At 52.1% G+C, this 17,030-nt stretch overlaps 1 protein-coding gene across 1 annotated transcript; it reads right to left on the bottom strand.

Annotated features, from left to right (window-relative positions):
• Positions 1-4,341: 4,341 nt before the first annotated feature.
• Positions 4,342-16,530, bottom strand: ARRDC4 (arrestin domain containing 4). The gene is made up of 8 exons (XM_024561837.4): positions 16,105-16,530; positions 12,153-12,219; positions 11,772-11,919; positions 9,768-9,870; positions 8,528-8,784; positions 7,853-8,015; positions 7,203-7,357; positions 4,342-6,832 (listed from the first exon to the last, which is right to left on the bottom strand). Exons 1-8 carry the CDS (start codon positions 16,397-16,399, stop codon positions 6,776-6,778), a joined length of 1,245 nt encoding a protein of 414 aa, XP_024417605.1. The 5' UTR covers positions 16,400-16,530; the 3' UTR covers positions 4,342-6,775.
• Positions 16,531-17,030: the final 500 nt, after the last annotated feature.

A 17,030-nucleotide genomic window follows, 5' to 3' on the forward strand; every position in this document is an offset into this window, starting at 1 on the left:
TGTGTGACACGCCCTGCTTTTCTGTGACTTGGCCCACACAGTGCAGACGGAGGGACCCCGGCTTGACCCTGAGCCGGGGCTCGCTGATGGTCGCAGACACCTGGGAAATGGTTGGGGAGCGTCTTGGGGAGGGGGGCACGCGCCCAGTCCTTTGTGCAAAGACAGCAGGAGGCAGTGACTGAGCAGTGAGCGAGGGGGGTGCTCAGGGGCCCAGGCTCAGACCAGGCTAGGGGCTGGGAGTCCCCTACCAGCTCCCTCCAGCATCGGCCTTGGAGCAGCTGAGAGGCTGTCTGTGTTGCACCAGTCAGGGGGAAGCTGAAGCCCTGGTGTGCGCCCCTGGGCGAAGCTGGACGAGGAAGGCTAATCTGCAGTTTGCCGGGCCCCCACACACTCAGTGCTTCCCTGGGAGGCTTCTATATGGTGACCGGAAGCAGAGCTGGGGCCATCGGAAATTCCCACGTAGACACCGCATCAGGCATCTTCCCAGGGGCAAGGGCATGTCGTTTTGTCTGTTTCATTCGGGGGAGGACAGTGCGGGAGCTGGTTGCGTAAAGCGGCTTTGGGTGCATGCCATTGATTCTGCTACAAAGGCCCCGTGTACCTGAGGAGACCCTGCCGCTCTCTGGAGATAAGCTATCTTTGGGCATCTTTCCCTAGGGCTTTTGTTCTGTCGGGTGAGATAAAACTGGGTATTGGCGGCCAGGGTTTCCTCTGGTGCCAGCTCTCTGCATTTATCGGAAAGGCCCAGCTGTTGAACAGCGGACATTGAGGTTTGCCTTCAGGTCCCTCTCTGTAGAAGTAGTTTCTCTGCGGAGGTTCTAATCCGTAATCTCGGCTCCCTCGGAACTGCTGACACCATCCGAAGCCAAGCTCTCACAGAGCGAAGGTGCAGTGTGGCTCCCGCCCCTCCGTGGGTGCTCCAGGGACCCTTGTGCTTCAGTCTAGGGTTTTGCTTTTGAATCCCGCCCCGCAGTGACGGGGGGCGTGTGAAATACAGGGAAGCCTCCGTGCCCATCATCTGTCCGCTGCCCACCAGTGTATCAGCCCAAACGCCAGGCACACCCTTTGTGCGGTTTCCCCCAGTAGGGGGTGAACCGGTGATGGTCGAGTGCCCCTCTAGAGTCCCCTGCTGTGCAGACAAAGCGGTAATGGTGAGCCGTCTTGCCCGAGGGGTGAAGTCTCCGCTTGAGAAGCGCAGCATCTGTGGCTTCATGCTGTGATTTGAAGGAAGCTCACTAACTATGGGCGGTAAACCTTTGTCCTGCACTTGAGTCCACTGGGCACGCCATGCAGGCGGGTGCGAGTATGTGCTGGGCTGCAAATACCTATGAGCCATAAAGCCTCAAAGGCTCATCTCGTGGGCTCTGAGACGGCGCCTTCACGGCCTGGCGAAGCGCGTGTGTGTGCGTGTGTGCATTGCACAGTGAACACTGTGTACTTGGGGATGTCACCTTGTGCGGGCCTCCATGTCCTTTAGTTACGGCACAGACATGGGGCCGTGGGCAGAGCGGGTCAGTGCCTGTGGCGTCATGCAGTCACTTTTTCTTTAAAGATCAACTCCCGGCATCCACTACCCTCAGTTTGCTCTCTCAGCACTATCTCCCTGCCACCCCTGCTAGGCTCAAATGTCAGGGGAAGAGAGCTGGGTGCTGGCTGCCAGTCTCTGCGGAAGCAGGAAGCCACCGCCTGTTTCTGCCTTTTGTAACAGGACTTACATTTCTCTGTGGGTCAGCAGACCCAGGTGTGAAAGGCAAGGTGAGACAAAAGGGTGTGGATTGGGGCGCCTGAGTGTGTGCTTGTGTGAAGGTGCACGGGGGTGGGGTGGGGGGGGTGGGGCATTTGCAACTGTAACAGGACCCGCTCTGTTTTAACTGGTTCTCACCCGGAGGTGCTTCCTGAGGCATCTCCTCCTGCTTGTGCAGGGCCTCTGGGTTCCTTGAAACTGTGAAAACCTCCCACCAGGACACAGAAGCCTCTTTACCTAACAAGCATTTCCCTGTGGATTCAGTTACAGTGACTTCTGGGGACTGGCTCTTGTCGCCTGCTTTCTGTTTTCCCCACCTATTCACTGAACGCCTGTTGATGCCTCCTTCCCTTGCTGAGATTCTTGTCGCGTGTGAGAGAAGCATTCCTTATGTTTGTGTGTTAAAGGCTTCTGTCAAGTGAGCTCTCCCGTCTAGAGAAGTTTAATTCTGTTAATGAGTAAGTCCGTGTTTTACAGTACTGTTTCATTAAGAATCAGTATGTATTTTAGTTAGTTTTTCTCAGTTTCCAAGGGGGCTTTTCATCGCAGGTATTAGGAAATGGTGCTGGGAAGGAGGGAATCAAAGAACAGACAGGGAAGAAGGAAAAGAACAGAATTTAGTGCAAAAACGCAAAGGCAAATGTAGTTTCTTTCATGCGAAATCTGCATTAAACTCACCGCATTCAGGAGCTTGATAGGGTACACAGTCCGAGGTGGTTTCTCCTTGGTTTATACTTTCATAAAAGTACCAGTGTATTTTGCCCCTTATAATACAGTCGCTTGCTATTTACAGGAAAAATCCTTCAAGTGCTTGGACAAGCTCAAAGTGAGTGCCCAAAAGTTTGTGCAGACCTGCCTTTCTACATACTCAACATGAAAAGTAGTTCCCAAATACAAAACCAAGCTATTTACAAAGGTATCGTGTGCACGTAACTGCCAACACATTTTTTTTGCAAGTGAAAGTTGCAAAATGGAATTTTAAATGTCAGTTTGTTTCTTTTAAAATGTCTCAGCTGAAACACAAAAGCACAAACTCTCGATAAGATAACTCGCCTGGACCTGACGGGCGTTACACTGAATGGGGAAGCCCGCTGAAGAGGCACGCACTGAGCGGACTCCTGTTACCTAGTGTCCTCCAGATGACAAAATCACAGAGGGGAGGACAGGTGACGGGGGCTGGGGCAGGGGAGGGCATGGCCACACAGGGCCTCGGGCATTTCCTGGTGGCATTGGAGTCCTGTATCTTGATTGTGGGGATGATAGGAACCGAGACACAGGATAAAATGTCACAGAACTAGACATGTAAGCACACATCAGAACAATGCGTGTGTTCACAACTGAGTGATACCCAAGCAAGGCCTGAGCTCGGATGGATTGTACACACTGTGTCAACATCAATTCCCTGATGTCGAGGATGTCACTGCAGTTCCGCGAGGTGTTCCCTGTGGAGGAGACTGGGTGATGGGTACACGGGATCGCTCTACTAAAACGACGACTTCTTGAGAGTCTGTAATTATTTCAAAATCTAGAGTGAGAAACAAGTCTCTGCTGAAGAGAGGGTTCCAGCTACTAATTAAACACACTTAGGAAGCAATTCAGTCAGAGACGGTGTCCTCTCAGGGGTCGGGGCTTTTAGCTGTAAACAGCTAGGACTTCATTTAGCAAGCGTGCTTACACCCAGGTCTGCAAGGCTTCCACTGTAATCAGAGCAATCACTGCCCGGGCTTCTGCGAGAGTGTGGAATCAGGGAGTGTGGGAGAGAGCAAGCATCCCACAGAGCATGCAGGCCAGACTTCCAGGCCACACCTCTGGGCTTGGGGGCCCTCCTTGGCAATGTGAGGGCTTTGTCCTCGGTTCTCATAATGGCCTGCCTAGTTCTACATTTTGTAATCCACAGCTTTACAGTATCAACTACGGAAACTCGAATTTTATCTCAGTACTCATTGCATGAGACACGTATCTCAACTCATGTTCATTCCAAGTGCGGATGCAGACACCACTTATTATTTAGCATGATCTCGCATTATAAACACTTGAAGAGTAAACTACTGGGTTTTTTTTGTTGTTGTTTTGCTTTTTTTTTACCAGTTAGCTAAGGTTAACTTTCCAGGACAGAGGGTCTGGTTGGTTTTCAAATTCCTTGTATAAAACACACATCTTCCGTGCAGGTAAGTGCTCAGTGCTCAGGTCGAGAGGAGAGGTTTATTTAGCCCAATGAGGTTCCACTGGCTGCCCGCCCACCAGCCCCACCAAGTCAGGCCTGGGGAGATTCTGGCCCAACGCCACGAAAACTCCGGAAGCTTTAAAAAGTGGCCACTAGCATTTGGAATAAAGGCAAATAATGCTCTCCCAACCACCAGCGGAGCTTAAGCTTACTCACTCACCTTAACTGCTTTTCTTCACGGAATGCTAAACGCTGAGGATGCCAGGAAACCGAGCCCACTAGCACACCGGCCCAGACCCCCAGGGCCGAGCCTGGCCTCAGGACGGCACCAGACACGAAAGCTCTTTACGGGCTAAGACTGTGCTGTGTGGTGTCGACTTCCCTTCCGTCCACAATTTAAGCCTCAGGCGGAACAGAACCAGCAACGCCCGGCCTCAGTGGGATCCGTTTATTAACAAAAGGAACCAATGGGGTTCAACCAAGAGTACAAAATACAATCTTTTTTTCCCCTGTGGGTTCAGTTGTTACATTGTCAATAAAAAAATTTAAAAAAAAGCGTTCATGGTCAACTTACAGAAAACATAACCCCTGCCCGCTGAGTTTCTTACTGTGCAAACCGAAATGGAAGCCCCAGTTCCGCCCACAGAAGGGCTGTGTGCGCCAGGAGCCGCACATTTTCACTCGCAGCATTTCTGCATCAGACAGAAAGGTCTAAGGCCACGGTTTCTCTGCAGACTACACAATAGACTGACTATACAAGCGGATACAGCAGCTGGATTTTTACCTTCATTTCCAAGTATCCTGTTCCAATGCAGAAGTGGCTACATTCATGAGCCAATTTCTTGGTGGAGAAAAGGCGTGCCGTTTCAACCCACTGCCGGAGGTCAGACCCACCGATGCGCAGTCCGTAAGGCAAACTGTACTTCGCTGTTCTCGCAAGAGCTACAACATCAGCCTTGCTTCCACGTTCTGTTCAGTTCACCACCTCACCGAGGAAGGGGAGGAAGCAACCCCTTCCACCTGGAGCTAAATGGACTTTCTCTGCCCCCCACTGTTCCGCCACACCTCCTCACTCCAGCCTCACGTCCTGGGGATGGATGGTGTCTCGTGAGTCATACAAACAAACAACAAATCGGCCAATAGTGGGAGATGATCTTTTTAAAAGTACAACGGTTTGGATGGAACTTCAGTACACACACCTGTTTCCACACACACACCAAAACAGGCAAAATCAGAGACCAAGGCAGCGAACAGCTTGGTGGCAATTTTGTACCGTGAGCTTGGGCATCGACTATAAACGCGGCTTATGCTGAGGTGTACTGCAGAGAGGGGTATTAAACACACCCGTTGGCCTCCTGTTTGGAGAAAACCCCTGGTCCAATGTGCAACTGATTTTTAAATACCACATTTAACCTTGGAAGAATTTTTCTCTTTCTCACTGGATGCACCGTTCCACTGAGTGAAGTACAGTGTTCCGCATGGGAAGCACCGGGGTTTCTCCATCAAAGGAAACCCTCAGTGGGTCCCCGATCCCCACCGCAGGCACCCCTGCCTCCCCCTGCTCCTGGGCATAAGTGCTCTCAGCCCCCAAGGCAGCAGAGCACAAAGCCACTGTGCCCAGGAGGGCGGAGGGTACAGGAGAAAACGCTCCTTGGACTCTGGGCAGCAACATACTCCTGCTGGTCTCAGTAGCCTAAGGTTAAATGCTAAAAAATATATTGCACCAGAACAATAAAATCACAGTTTCCAGAGAATTACTAAAGAATTGGACTGACAAGGTACCAGGCAGTGACTACCCTCAGGGGACGCAAGTCCGTGCCTTTAAAAAAAAAAAGGCATTTCTACCCTCCTTTGATTTTGCATTTCTTTTGCAATACCCTTTGGTTTGTCTGCGTTGACTCCCATCTAATGCTAACTGCGTCGGGGCTTCCCGTGGTTTGGTTCCAGATGCAGTGACGGGGGCTGCTGCGGCGCCCCTGCCAAGACCCGTCAGACCGAGCTTTAAAATGACTGGCCGCCCGCTGGAGGTAGGTTGGGCACAAGCCCTTGCTTTGCTCTCGTGTTGCCGCCATGGCACCCTAAGGACGCGGCCTTTCCCCTCCTGCCTAGTATGCTCTTAGTAAATAGGACGTGAGAGAATCACACACAAATCCTGTTCAAGTACTAAAGGGGGTAGAAGTCACAGCCTTCGAGGAAAGGTGTCCCCGTGTGGGAATTCATCTTTCCCCTTTGCACTCGCACGCCTTTCAAGGGACCCTTTCTTGGGTTTCTAACACTCGACCACCAACGTATCAACTACGTTTTAAATGGGCCCAGAAAGAGTGGAAACCGAATCCCTTCCTTAGGGCATCCGACCACCATGGTCTCAGGAACGGGTCTTCCACAGACCGCAGGCCTATGTGACAGGGGGCAGGGGGGCGACCAGCAGACCCTGGCACCCAGGGGTCTCAGTCAGCATTTGGACTCAGCCTTCTCCTGCCCCTGCACACCCCAACTTCTCCACAGTCAGGTCCCCTCCCAGGGCGCCCAGGTGGCCTTCAGTCCCCTCTAAGAACCCTCGCATTGTGCTGCTTCTGGTCACATGGAACATGATCAGCACGGGCCCCTCCTCTTATTCTGTCATCGTCGGGGCTCCCTACACTCTGTGACTTCCATGCGCTTCCGTTCTTCAAAGGGGACACATGGCCCCGCCATGCACTCGGGCAACAATCCTGCCAGCCTGCTGGACGGTTCACGCACTCTTTAATTTCTTGGTGCTGATGTGCATTTTGGTTCTTAAGCGAATCTTCCCTCCTGCATGCCCAGAAGGCAGGGGAAAGAGCGGACATTCTCCCTTGGGGATGATCACAGTGATTTCCGAGACACATTCACAGAATGAAGGCAACGGGCCGGGTCTCTTCTGCGTTACTAGGATGTGGATCGACCTGGAAAAGAGAGCAGGCCGGATTACGAGTGCAGCGTTCCTCGAAACGACTCTCTCTGATTCTATGATGGGCATCGGCCGAGTGGCTCAGAGCCTGGCGTCATTGCTAAGTCCTAGGAGGCTGCGCCAAGCCTCCGCATGCCACATGGCCGCGTCGGACACCTTGACGGCAATCTGCACTGCAGCACGCTGCAGGTGACGAGGGAGGCTGAAACTGCGGTGACTGACACAGTGATAATGTGCCATCCCCGTAACAAGTTGTCTGAAAGTATGCACCCCCTACTAATCGGGAATTAGCCACAGACACTTACAAAGGATTATTTACAAACAGCACAATGCAAGGGGGGTTGATTTCCCTTTCCCTCACTTACCTCTGAATAAAGAGGGGGAGGCTGGAAGCGGAAGTCTGGAATGCAGGCGAAGGCGGGGCAGGGTGCCTCTGCCCCCCAGTGGGGCAGTGCGGGGTAGGGGGGGCCATGCCTGGAGAGCGCCTCCTCTGCCACCACGTCTGTGTATTCTGGGGGGGCTGCAACAAGGAGGGAGCTCAGGCTGAGAAGTCCACCCAACACCCAACCATGCTGACCCCTGCGAAGGCTACAGAAATGACAGCTCTAAAGTGCACGGTAAACGGACCATAGTCTTCCCTCCAGTCAGCGAGTGTTTGTGCCCATTTAATAGTCTGCTTGGGTTGAACTACTGACGCTGGTTGTATTCTACTCTTTGGGTCCAGGTTGAATCATTGAACTGTGGCTACAGAGCCTGTAGGACACTCTACTCGTGTTCCGACTGTTGTTTCGCTCGTGTCAATTGGAGTCGGGAGATGCGGCTTTTCCTCCTGGGTCTGGCATCCGCAGCCTCGTGGTTTGGACGCGCTAAACCCCCAGAGGCCCCTCTAGGAGCAGCGTTTTGGGGTGTTTGGTGATGGGAGTGAGGACAGTTACAGTAGCAGTGGGATGGCACCTGAGTACTTAGTAGGTTCTTTGTGTGTAAAGCCCATCCTGAAAGAACCCCAGACCTCTACCTTCAGGCTGCTCGGGCAGCGCCAGGGCCCACCAGCTCATGTCCACGCCGAACTGGCTGGCCACGCTGCAGTTCCGGCTGGCGAAGCCTTGGTACGGGATCGTGCCGATCACTAGGGGCAGCTCCAGCATCAGTTTTTTAGCACCAGGAATATGAATATACACCTGATACGCCAGAGAGAGACAGAAGACAGAAAGGAAAAAAGTTAAACCTCGTCGTAAGAAGAGCCAATTATTTTCCTTGAAACAAATGCCTTTGTCACCTGCCACCCCCACCCAAGACAGCTGTACATTGTCCAGACCTGATAAAATGAAGCAGCCGCCCCAGAAGAGCCCACAAAGGACAGGGCACACTGAGTGACGGGGAGCTGTGGCCTGAACCCACCTCGCTGTGAGCGAGCGTGGCTCACGTAGTAACTATGGAAAATGAAGCACATCTTCAATGCAACCGGCACCCAGAATGCACTTTGATTCTCTGACGTCATGTAATTAAATCCCACAGGGGGCTAGTTTTTGCTTAAAAACAAAGGCCAATTTCCGTCTGTCCCACCATTCGCTGTAGTGCTGTTGGCCTGGAAGGACGTTTCTCCAGGTACCAAACGCCCATGCCCACAGGACCAGGACACCGTTACCGTCCCACCCTGCATACTGTCAGTCGTCCAGAGCGCTGTGCTTACGGCTAAGGAGTAGTCCACTCTGATGATGCAGCAGTCCAGCACGGACGGCGTGACGGGCGGGATTTTCAGCATCTTCCCGTTCCAGGTGTCGGTGCTCCCGGACGCGACGTGGGTCCCACGGACGCGGGCCACCACGTGCTGGACGGTCTTGGTCCTCCCACTGGCCAGGTACGTCTGCGTTTGGAGAATGGCAGCTTTGGGGACAACCAGTCTGGAGGAGCAGTTCTCTATTTCTGCGTAGATTGGAATAGCTTCTCCTAAAGAGAAAACAAAAAGCCTTCTGAGACGTTCCAGAAAGTCCTCCCCACAGTGCAATGGAGCTGTTACCAGGCAGAGCTGGAAGGATGGCAGCAACATGGTAACAAACTGAGGAGCCCTGACGGAAAACCTACATTGTAAATGCGAGTTGGAGAAATGACAACTGTGGGTTGGGGCAGACGCCGCTTTCTAATTACTGTGTTACTCACTCTTCTGAGGTAGCGATATTAGATTACCAATTCTAACGTTATGTAAGTTACCAGTGTCTTTAAAAATTGAGGCAGGACATAGAAGGAAATGATAGAGTAACATGCTAAGTACAAAAGATCACTAACGAACTCGTTAGTGCCCACCCTGTTAACCCCTGGCCAACAGGAGAACTAGCCTTTGCTCTTGAAGACTGGATGGAGAGGACAAATGAAGCCATGGATGGAGTGGGCAAGGTTCACATCCACTGTGTCACTGTCCCCATCACTTCTTGTGAGCCAGGACCCAGGACCCAGGAGCGGGGCCCAGGTCCACTGAACAGAATGGGGCCCTACCCCCATAGTAGTTCCAACATCAGCCTGACGGTGGAGCTTGCTAATGTTCTCCATCCTAGCCCCGTGCACCGGACTCCCTGCACGCAGAGAGCAACTTCGAACCGTGTTTTCGCACGGCAAGCACTCTCCTCTGAGCCGCACTGCTGTGGGCGGTCTTCCACAGCACTGCCGTGAGACTCTGGCATCTCCCACTCAGCCAGCTTCCACCTTTGTCACTCACGGAACAGGATGGAAGTCGGAATGCCGGCAGTTTTACCAGAACAGACTAATCCACTCAAAGATATCCAAACATCAGTTATTTATATTGAGAACAGAAGCATTTATTTATGATTTAACATAATATATACTCCATAACTTATAAAACACACTATTTAAAATCAATTAAAATTAACTAGCAATATTAATGAATTGCAACTGAACTTTGAAAACACTGTGCTTACCATTACAATACCCCTTTCTCTCAATTTTGGCACTCAGCGAGACTGGACCAGAAGTGAGAAACCAGCAGCCAACCATTTTCTCTTGCGTTTTCAATACGGGGGTCTTGAAAATTTCAAAGAAGAAGACAACTTTAATTAAACCAGTCTAGAAAATCCATTGAAACTGGAAATGATGTTATTCTTCATTAAGAAATGTCTTTCAAAAAAACGAGTAAGGGTTTTCTTATCTCCTATGACGCACTGGGTGAAATATTTACTGAAACGCAGCGCACTCAAAGTCACTCCCTTATTAGGACTCAGGTGAGTTTTCAGATTCCAATCAGGGCGACACCATCCTGCTTTACCCTACGGTCATTATGTTTCTGGGAAATGACACGCCATTCCTTACGAAAGCAATCAGAAACTCTGGTAGTGCCCATTAACGTCTCACAAGTACTATTTTAAGACTCTATTTAGATCAGGTCAAAGGAGAAATGGCATAAAAGTCAATAATGAGAACGTGCTATTTTTAAATAGCATTTTTAAAATGTGGAATAAACAACCCCCCTTTTCTCCCTTACTTCAGAATGCATTATCAGGCATATAGTTCAAGTGTCTTTAATGTAGAGTGGGCTTGGGGCTGTGTGTACCCACAGGCAAACCGCACACAGCCTTAGGGACACAAAGATGACTACAGATCCCCGACCCCGTTCCATAGTATCAAGTGAAATGACAGCACCTTTCACATTCTCGGGTTACAAACCACAGTTCAGCCTCAAACCCAAAGTTACAATGTTTTTTTTCTTTTATTTAAAGAAAGGATAGTAAGGGATAAATAGTATCTCTTTTTGGCAAAAAAAGAAATTTCTTTAAATCCTTTGTCACAATGGCCCCCTAAAGAGTTTAGTAATAGTTAACCTCCCAATTCTAAGTGGTGTTTAAAAATACAAGACAATTAGCCTTGTCAAATTTCAACGCCACTGTTAAGCAGGTCACAGCTTTAAACCAGGTCAGCTGGGTGCTGGTTATTTAATGATCTGGGCCACAAATATGCCAACAAGGCCTATTAGTTACACTTTCATAATCTAAAGGTGAACATCATAGTCAATTCTCTTCCATTTTCATGCGTCACAATAGAGTTAAGCAACTTTGAATTCCAGGCTTTTTTCCTTCCTTATCTTTAAAATCATTGGCTAGAAAAGGAAACCTTCCACACTAAAAATCCATCTTTGTAACATCAGTGTCCTGATGGGAAGTTCAAATTATCCCAGTATTTTCTAGTAAGTTAAAAAAAAACCCACAATATTCATTCATATTTAAATGAAGCACCATTAGCTATCATGAAAGTATAAGGTATAATTTTATATGATTTTGATAATACGGGTTTAGATAAAAGAGTCTCGCTCATTAGCTCCCATCTTGCCTATTCTGTCCTTACTCAGGGCCTCGTCTTTCTGCTCGGCCTACGGTATTTCTGGGGATTGTCAGAAGTTCAATGCTTTCATGCGGCTAAATCTGTCACAAGGAAATGCTCAGTGAAAGGGGCCCCGAGACAGCTGCGTGCACTTACTTAATGGTGGGATGGAAGGCGACCCAGCATAATGGCCCGGGCCTCAATGGCAGGCTGGCCGTGATTAACACTCTCCCGTAATTACCGCTCCTCAACCTGCTATTACTGGAGACTGTAGAACACCACAGCGCTGGGAGTGTGGCCGCTCTGGTGAGAGTAACCACTCTCTGTGCGAGCATTATTGTTATTAGGCCTTATTAATGCGTTTCAAGCCTGTGTAACTTTTTGGCAGAAGCAGCCCAGAACAGCCGGGACGTGATCAATAGTGTGAACACATGTGATCTGTAATTTGCTCAACCCAGAATCACATGTTTGGAGGGAATGCCTGTGGATTACAAGATTGTATCAGAAAGTACAGGACAGAGTATCTCTATACTGGCTGAATGTGGATACACCTCCGCTGAAAAGGAGGAGGAAGACAAGGCAGGAGGAAGGCAGGAAGGAGGAAAACTTACTAAGAGCGCTGGTGTGTTGACATCGATGTGACTGACAACCTGGAGTTCCCTCTGCACGCTCTGGGCAGGGAGCTTGGGCCGCTCCAAAACCGCTCTCACGCAGTACCGAATAGCTCCATATTTCCCGGTGAATGAGGTGACTAAGAGGCTGAACAAAGCCAAAGAAGTTAATTTCTAAGTTTAGTTTTCAGTTCAAACCCAGGGGAGGCTCTGAACATGTTGGTTTGGTGAAAAGAAAAATGAATGTGAGCGGCGTTGGTGTATTCGGGGGCCCTTCCAGGTAAACACGCACACCCGAGAGTCAGAAGACACTCGTCCCCATGCATGTGGGGCGCGTGTGGCAGGAGAGGCCGTCACAGCGGTTACGGGGGTTTCACTTACTCAGATGGAAGTTGAAAGCTAAAGGGGAATTCGTGCTTTCCAGGTGGCAAAGAGAGGGTGCCTGCACCTAAGGAAGAGAATACATTTTATTTACCTAAGGTTAGCACCAGGTGAAGAAGTTCGCCACCTGAACCAGGTGTGTTTTAAAGGAGGCTTTCCTGGCTCTAACATCTAGTACACTCCAGAAAGTTCAGTAAACTGAGGTTTAGGGAATTAAAACTTGAATTCATCTGTACTAAGTTTATGTATAACACACACATACGTAGACGTGGCTTCTGTCTTCAAGTGGACAATTACACAAGTAACTACCGTGAAGTGCCCCAGTGCAGAGCTCCCATTACATGAATACATGCACACAGACATGTATACACATATGTATGCACACACAAACATGTTTCCTCCACCCTTGCACTGGCATGAGTACACTATTATATTAACATCAGATACCAGTACTAAATTTGAAAACTAAGCGAACAAAAATTGTTATATTCTTTTGAATATACCCTAAAAATCAGACGACATACACCTTGAGCAAAGGTGGACAAGGAGGCGAAAAATTTACTCCGAATATCGTGCATATGGAGCAGAATACTAAACAGCACACCGACAAGGCATGTTAGAAGCAAAAGACACTTCTACTCAAGGTCCGCGGATGAGTGGGGTCTCTTGGCAGTTAACTCGGGATGCAGAGGGCTTGGCCGAGCGTGGCCATGACCTCTTCCTCCCGCCCTGGGGCAGCCAGCTCCACTTGCTTTCCTGCACTGGCTTATCCCCGATGACGGTGAGGAGGCCGAGTGGCCAGGTGCGGGAGGCCTGGGCCGAGGCCAGAGGCCCTGCTCGCCACTGGGACCCAGGGCCAGCCCCTGCTGCAGTGCTGGCCGGGGAGCTCTGCAGAGACGCCTGTAAACCTCCTCTTCGCCTGGTGCCACAGACTCCTGAGGGCAGGATTCCCTCAGGGCGGGGTGGTTGAGGTGGAGAAAGGCGGCGCAGACTGAGAACTCCCTCTGACGTTTACCTGGTCAGCTGGTACCAAATGAAGATGTCCACTCATCCATGCACTTATAGAATTAAGAGGCAGCGATCCCTAGTGAAATGGGGGGGGATTTCTTTCACGTGAATACTGGAGTTCCAAGACCTTTAACACCTCAGTGAGCACTTGAGCCTCGTGCTTTTAGAAAGCAGGCACACCTCATGGGCTCACTGTCTTCTGAGTCGGTCCCCAGTTCTCAGTGTGTGATACATGGGGGGAAACCAAGTATTTGCCACTCAAGGTCATTCAAATAGGACCAGTCCACGGGTGGATGGCCAGGAGGCAGTGAACAGGCCGCCGGGGTGTGAGCCCACATTGGACGGCAGTGTGAGCGCTGGACCCTGTGCGCAGGCGGATGGAAACTGCGGACTCCATTTGGGGTCAGAATGCAGGGTGCGCGGGTGTTAGGCACTCGGGGGTGGAAGGATCAGTAACTCGTCCTCAAACAGAGCCCTCGGGGGTGGGGGGAGGCTGGACCCTTGTGCATGAGTAGGGGCCACAGAGGGCTGGAGCCCATGGGGGTGGGGACAGGCGCCCCGAGGACAGTGGTGTGTGTCAGGGCTGGCATGGTCACGAGGGGAATGGCATGAGGCAGGGCATGACAGCCCGGTGCGGGGAGTGGCCTGGGATACTGAGAGGGCCAGGGAGCGAGGAAGTGCCAGCCTCACAGACAAGACAGACCAACAGGGGAACTGTGACATTTAAAATGAGCCTTTCAATCGCCTCAGAACACAAACAGGAAGAACAGTGGAGGGGGGTGGTAAATGTGGGTTAAAGTATTTGGAAATCAAGGCTCCATTTTTTTCCTTTCTCTTTCTCATCTATTTTCTTAGAACTACAAGGGTTCCCCAGCCAACTTGCGTGTCCTTCCCTTCTGCACTGAGGACCAAGGAGATGGTTCATGGGCTCAGGGGCCTGCGCTGCGGGGGGGCCCAGCGACCACTGCACAGTAAGGGGAGGGCTCAGGAGGGAGGAGGGGCTCCCACGCACCGTGACGCCACTGGTGGCACCAAGGACCGAAGCCAACTCTCTGGTCCGTCTGGTCTACCACAGTTTCTTGACAGAAGTGAGGAGAAACACGCGTGTCGTTTCTCCTCAACATGAAGAAATGCAGTCACAGTGAGAGCAAACAGTGGGATTAGACGAGCAGCACCAAAGCGTGATCTGTGGAGGCCTCTGGAAATCAATCCCAAAGCTGCACTTCCCCCAAACTCGCAGTATCTAAACCTTTCTTCAGGTGACGAAAACCCAGGTTTTGGAATTAAATGGCCCCGAGAATCTACAACTGTGTAAACTGGCTACTTCTTCCAAGCAACAGATAACAGGAGTGATCTTTTTCTCTTCCTCTGTGTGAAATCAACAAAAACCATGATTTTTAAGTAAAACATTATTCTTGGCCAGTATTTGTCACGATGCATTCTAAAGGCAAGCCGTCCAAGCGGTCGAGGTTTGGACATTCCCTTCCATCAGACTGAAAACACAGCATCTGACTTGTGGACCAAGATGCTATTTGTTAGCCCTGATTTTACCAAAGCATTTTTTTGTTTTGTTTTTTGGGCTACTTTTTTGCTAAGCATGGCTAACTGCTATTAATCTTATATTGACTCAGTAGTCATGGGCCCCGAGACAGAGTCCAAAGTCCTGGACAAAAACCACTTCATTTCTGTCTCCCTGGCCCTTTCCTCCAGGCAGCCCTCCGAAAATATCGGTGTGGTCTGTTGCCTCTGGGGGCGGGCTGACTGGGCCTGGGAACACACTGCTGATGAAGGTGCCCGCAGGCAGGGCACAACGGCCCCTACGCCCTGCACTAGGTATCCCAGCGCGGAGCTTTGGTCCCAAGCGCGTCTCTCCTCACTGCAGTTGTGGGCATCGCTCCAAGCTCGCGCGCCTTGCGCCCTGAACTGTGGACAGCCTCCTTCTCCACAGCAGGACAAGGTGCAACTGCACATTCTGTTGATTCTGTGTAAGGCACAGCAAGGGTTAAACGAAGATACAGTGCATTTTACTCTTGGGCTGATGAGGCAGAGAGGCAGGATCGCGTCCACCCACTACAAGAGGACCGGGACTCGGCGTTCCTAGCGATGTGATGATTAGTGGGAAGCAGCGTATACTCTCAGTGGTGCACGCGTGCCGCGGGTTCCCACATGGAAACTTCTGGAAGGGCCTACACCATTTCCCGGCCCTCGCAAGAGTGGACAGGAAGGGTGACCTTTCCCCCAGACACCATTTGTCTGGAAGGGCCTATTGGTGGAGGTGGGTTGGGTGAAAAGGAAACGAAAGCATCAAAAATAAGAAAAAAAAGAATGTAAGGTAGAGGCAGAAGTCCTCAGTTACCCACGCTGCCCAGAGAAAGGACACCAAGTGCGATGGTCAGGAAGCACTTCGAACTCCACCCCTGCGGACCCACTACCCTCTTCCAGAGGTTTTGCTAATTCAGCGGGAACCGAGGAGCAGCCTCTAGATTCAGGGTGGGAAGAAGGGGAGGCCCACGAAACACGGGGCGCCAGAGCATGGAACCTCAGACTCTGGGTCCGCCCTCCGCGCCCCTGGCCCGAAGGGACAGGACCCGGATCTCCAGGGGTTGGGTTCCTGACTGTTCATCACCGGTTTCCATGACAGCGGCCCCCTCCCAGAGCTGTCCTAGAAGGTCCCGGGGCGCCAGGTCTGAGATATGCACCCTACGCGCACGCTGCCCCCACCCCCACCCCCACCCCGGTGCTGTGAGGCGGGGGCGCGGGCATTGTTACCCGCGCGTCACCAGCGACCAAACTGGGGCTCCTGCCACCCTGCGGGCCGACCCCACTCCCGGAAGCCCGCTGCCACACACCTGCCAGGTGGGCATCTCCTGGCCCGCCCCCTCCCATCCCTTCCTCGGAGGCGCCCATGGCCCGGAGGGGACACCGGGGCTGTCGCTGCGCTCACCGGCCGGGGCCTCGCGCAGGTTCAGGCGCACATTCAGGTACTCCACCTCCGAGATGGAGGCCGGGGCTGCGGAGCCGGAGCCGGCGCTGGGGCCCCAGGCGGCAGTGGCGCGTCCGTGGGCCTCCAGGCGCAGCGTGTGGAGGGCCACCGGCTCGGCTGCCTCCAGCAGCACGTGACCCGCCACCGTCTCGCCGCTCGAGTAGCAGCCCTTGCGCTCGTCCTCGAACACCAGACCCAGGCTCTTCACGCGACCCTCGGAGCCCAGGGCCTCCGCGGACCTCGCCTCGCCGCCCATCCCGCCGGGCGACGCGGCCACGCCCGCACTAAATAGGTGGGCAGCGCCCTGATCGGGGGTCGGAAGCAAAGCGGTGCCGCTGTCAAAGGCACCAGCCGCACATGGAAGGCCGCAGTGCCAGCTGTGCGGTGGCCAGAGGAACCCTAGCGCGCTGTGGCTCCTGTCGCTTTAACAAACCCTGCAGGGAGTGGAACCCGGCTGGGACAGCCCACCCCCGGCGCCCGCCCATAGGTCGGATGCGAGCCCTGCCTGGTGCCGATTGGTTGTAAGTCGCTACTGAGTCACTTCATTGGAGACCCATGCAACGGCTGTCGCAGGTAGGCAGTGCGTGATCAGGTAGTGGTGACCTATCAGGATACGCAGCTGTGCACGTGCACAGGCCGCTTATTGGCTGGGGCGAGGCACAGTGCTGGGGCCCTGACCAATAGTGAGGCGGTGCGCCCATGTGGACAGATAGTGGGAAACAATCTTTGGTAGGGAGGGGGCGGAACTGGGAATCCCCGGCTTGGCGTGTTCCTATGGTTACGAACGGGGGCGGGGTTTTTGGCAGCTTGGGGATCCTTCGCAGCAGTCACTGGGTTCGTGCAAGAACAAGAAGTTTATGTTTACACCGGCAATGTTTATGATTACA

The sequence above is a fragment of the Desmodus rotundus genome, chromosome 10 (genome assembly GCF_022682495.2).
Source record: "Desmodus rotundus isolate HL8 chromosome 10, HLdesRot8A.1, whole genome shotgun sequence".
Lineage (NCBI taxonomy): Eukaryota > Metazoa > Chordata > Mammalia > Chiroptera > Phyllostomidae > Desmodus > Desmodus rotundus.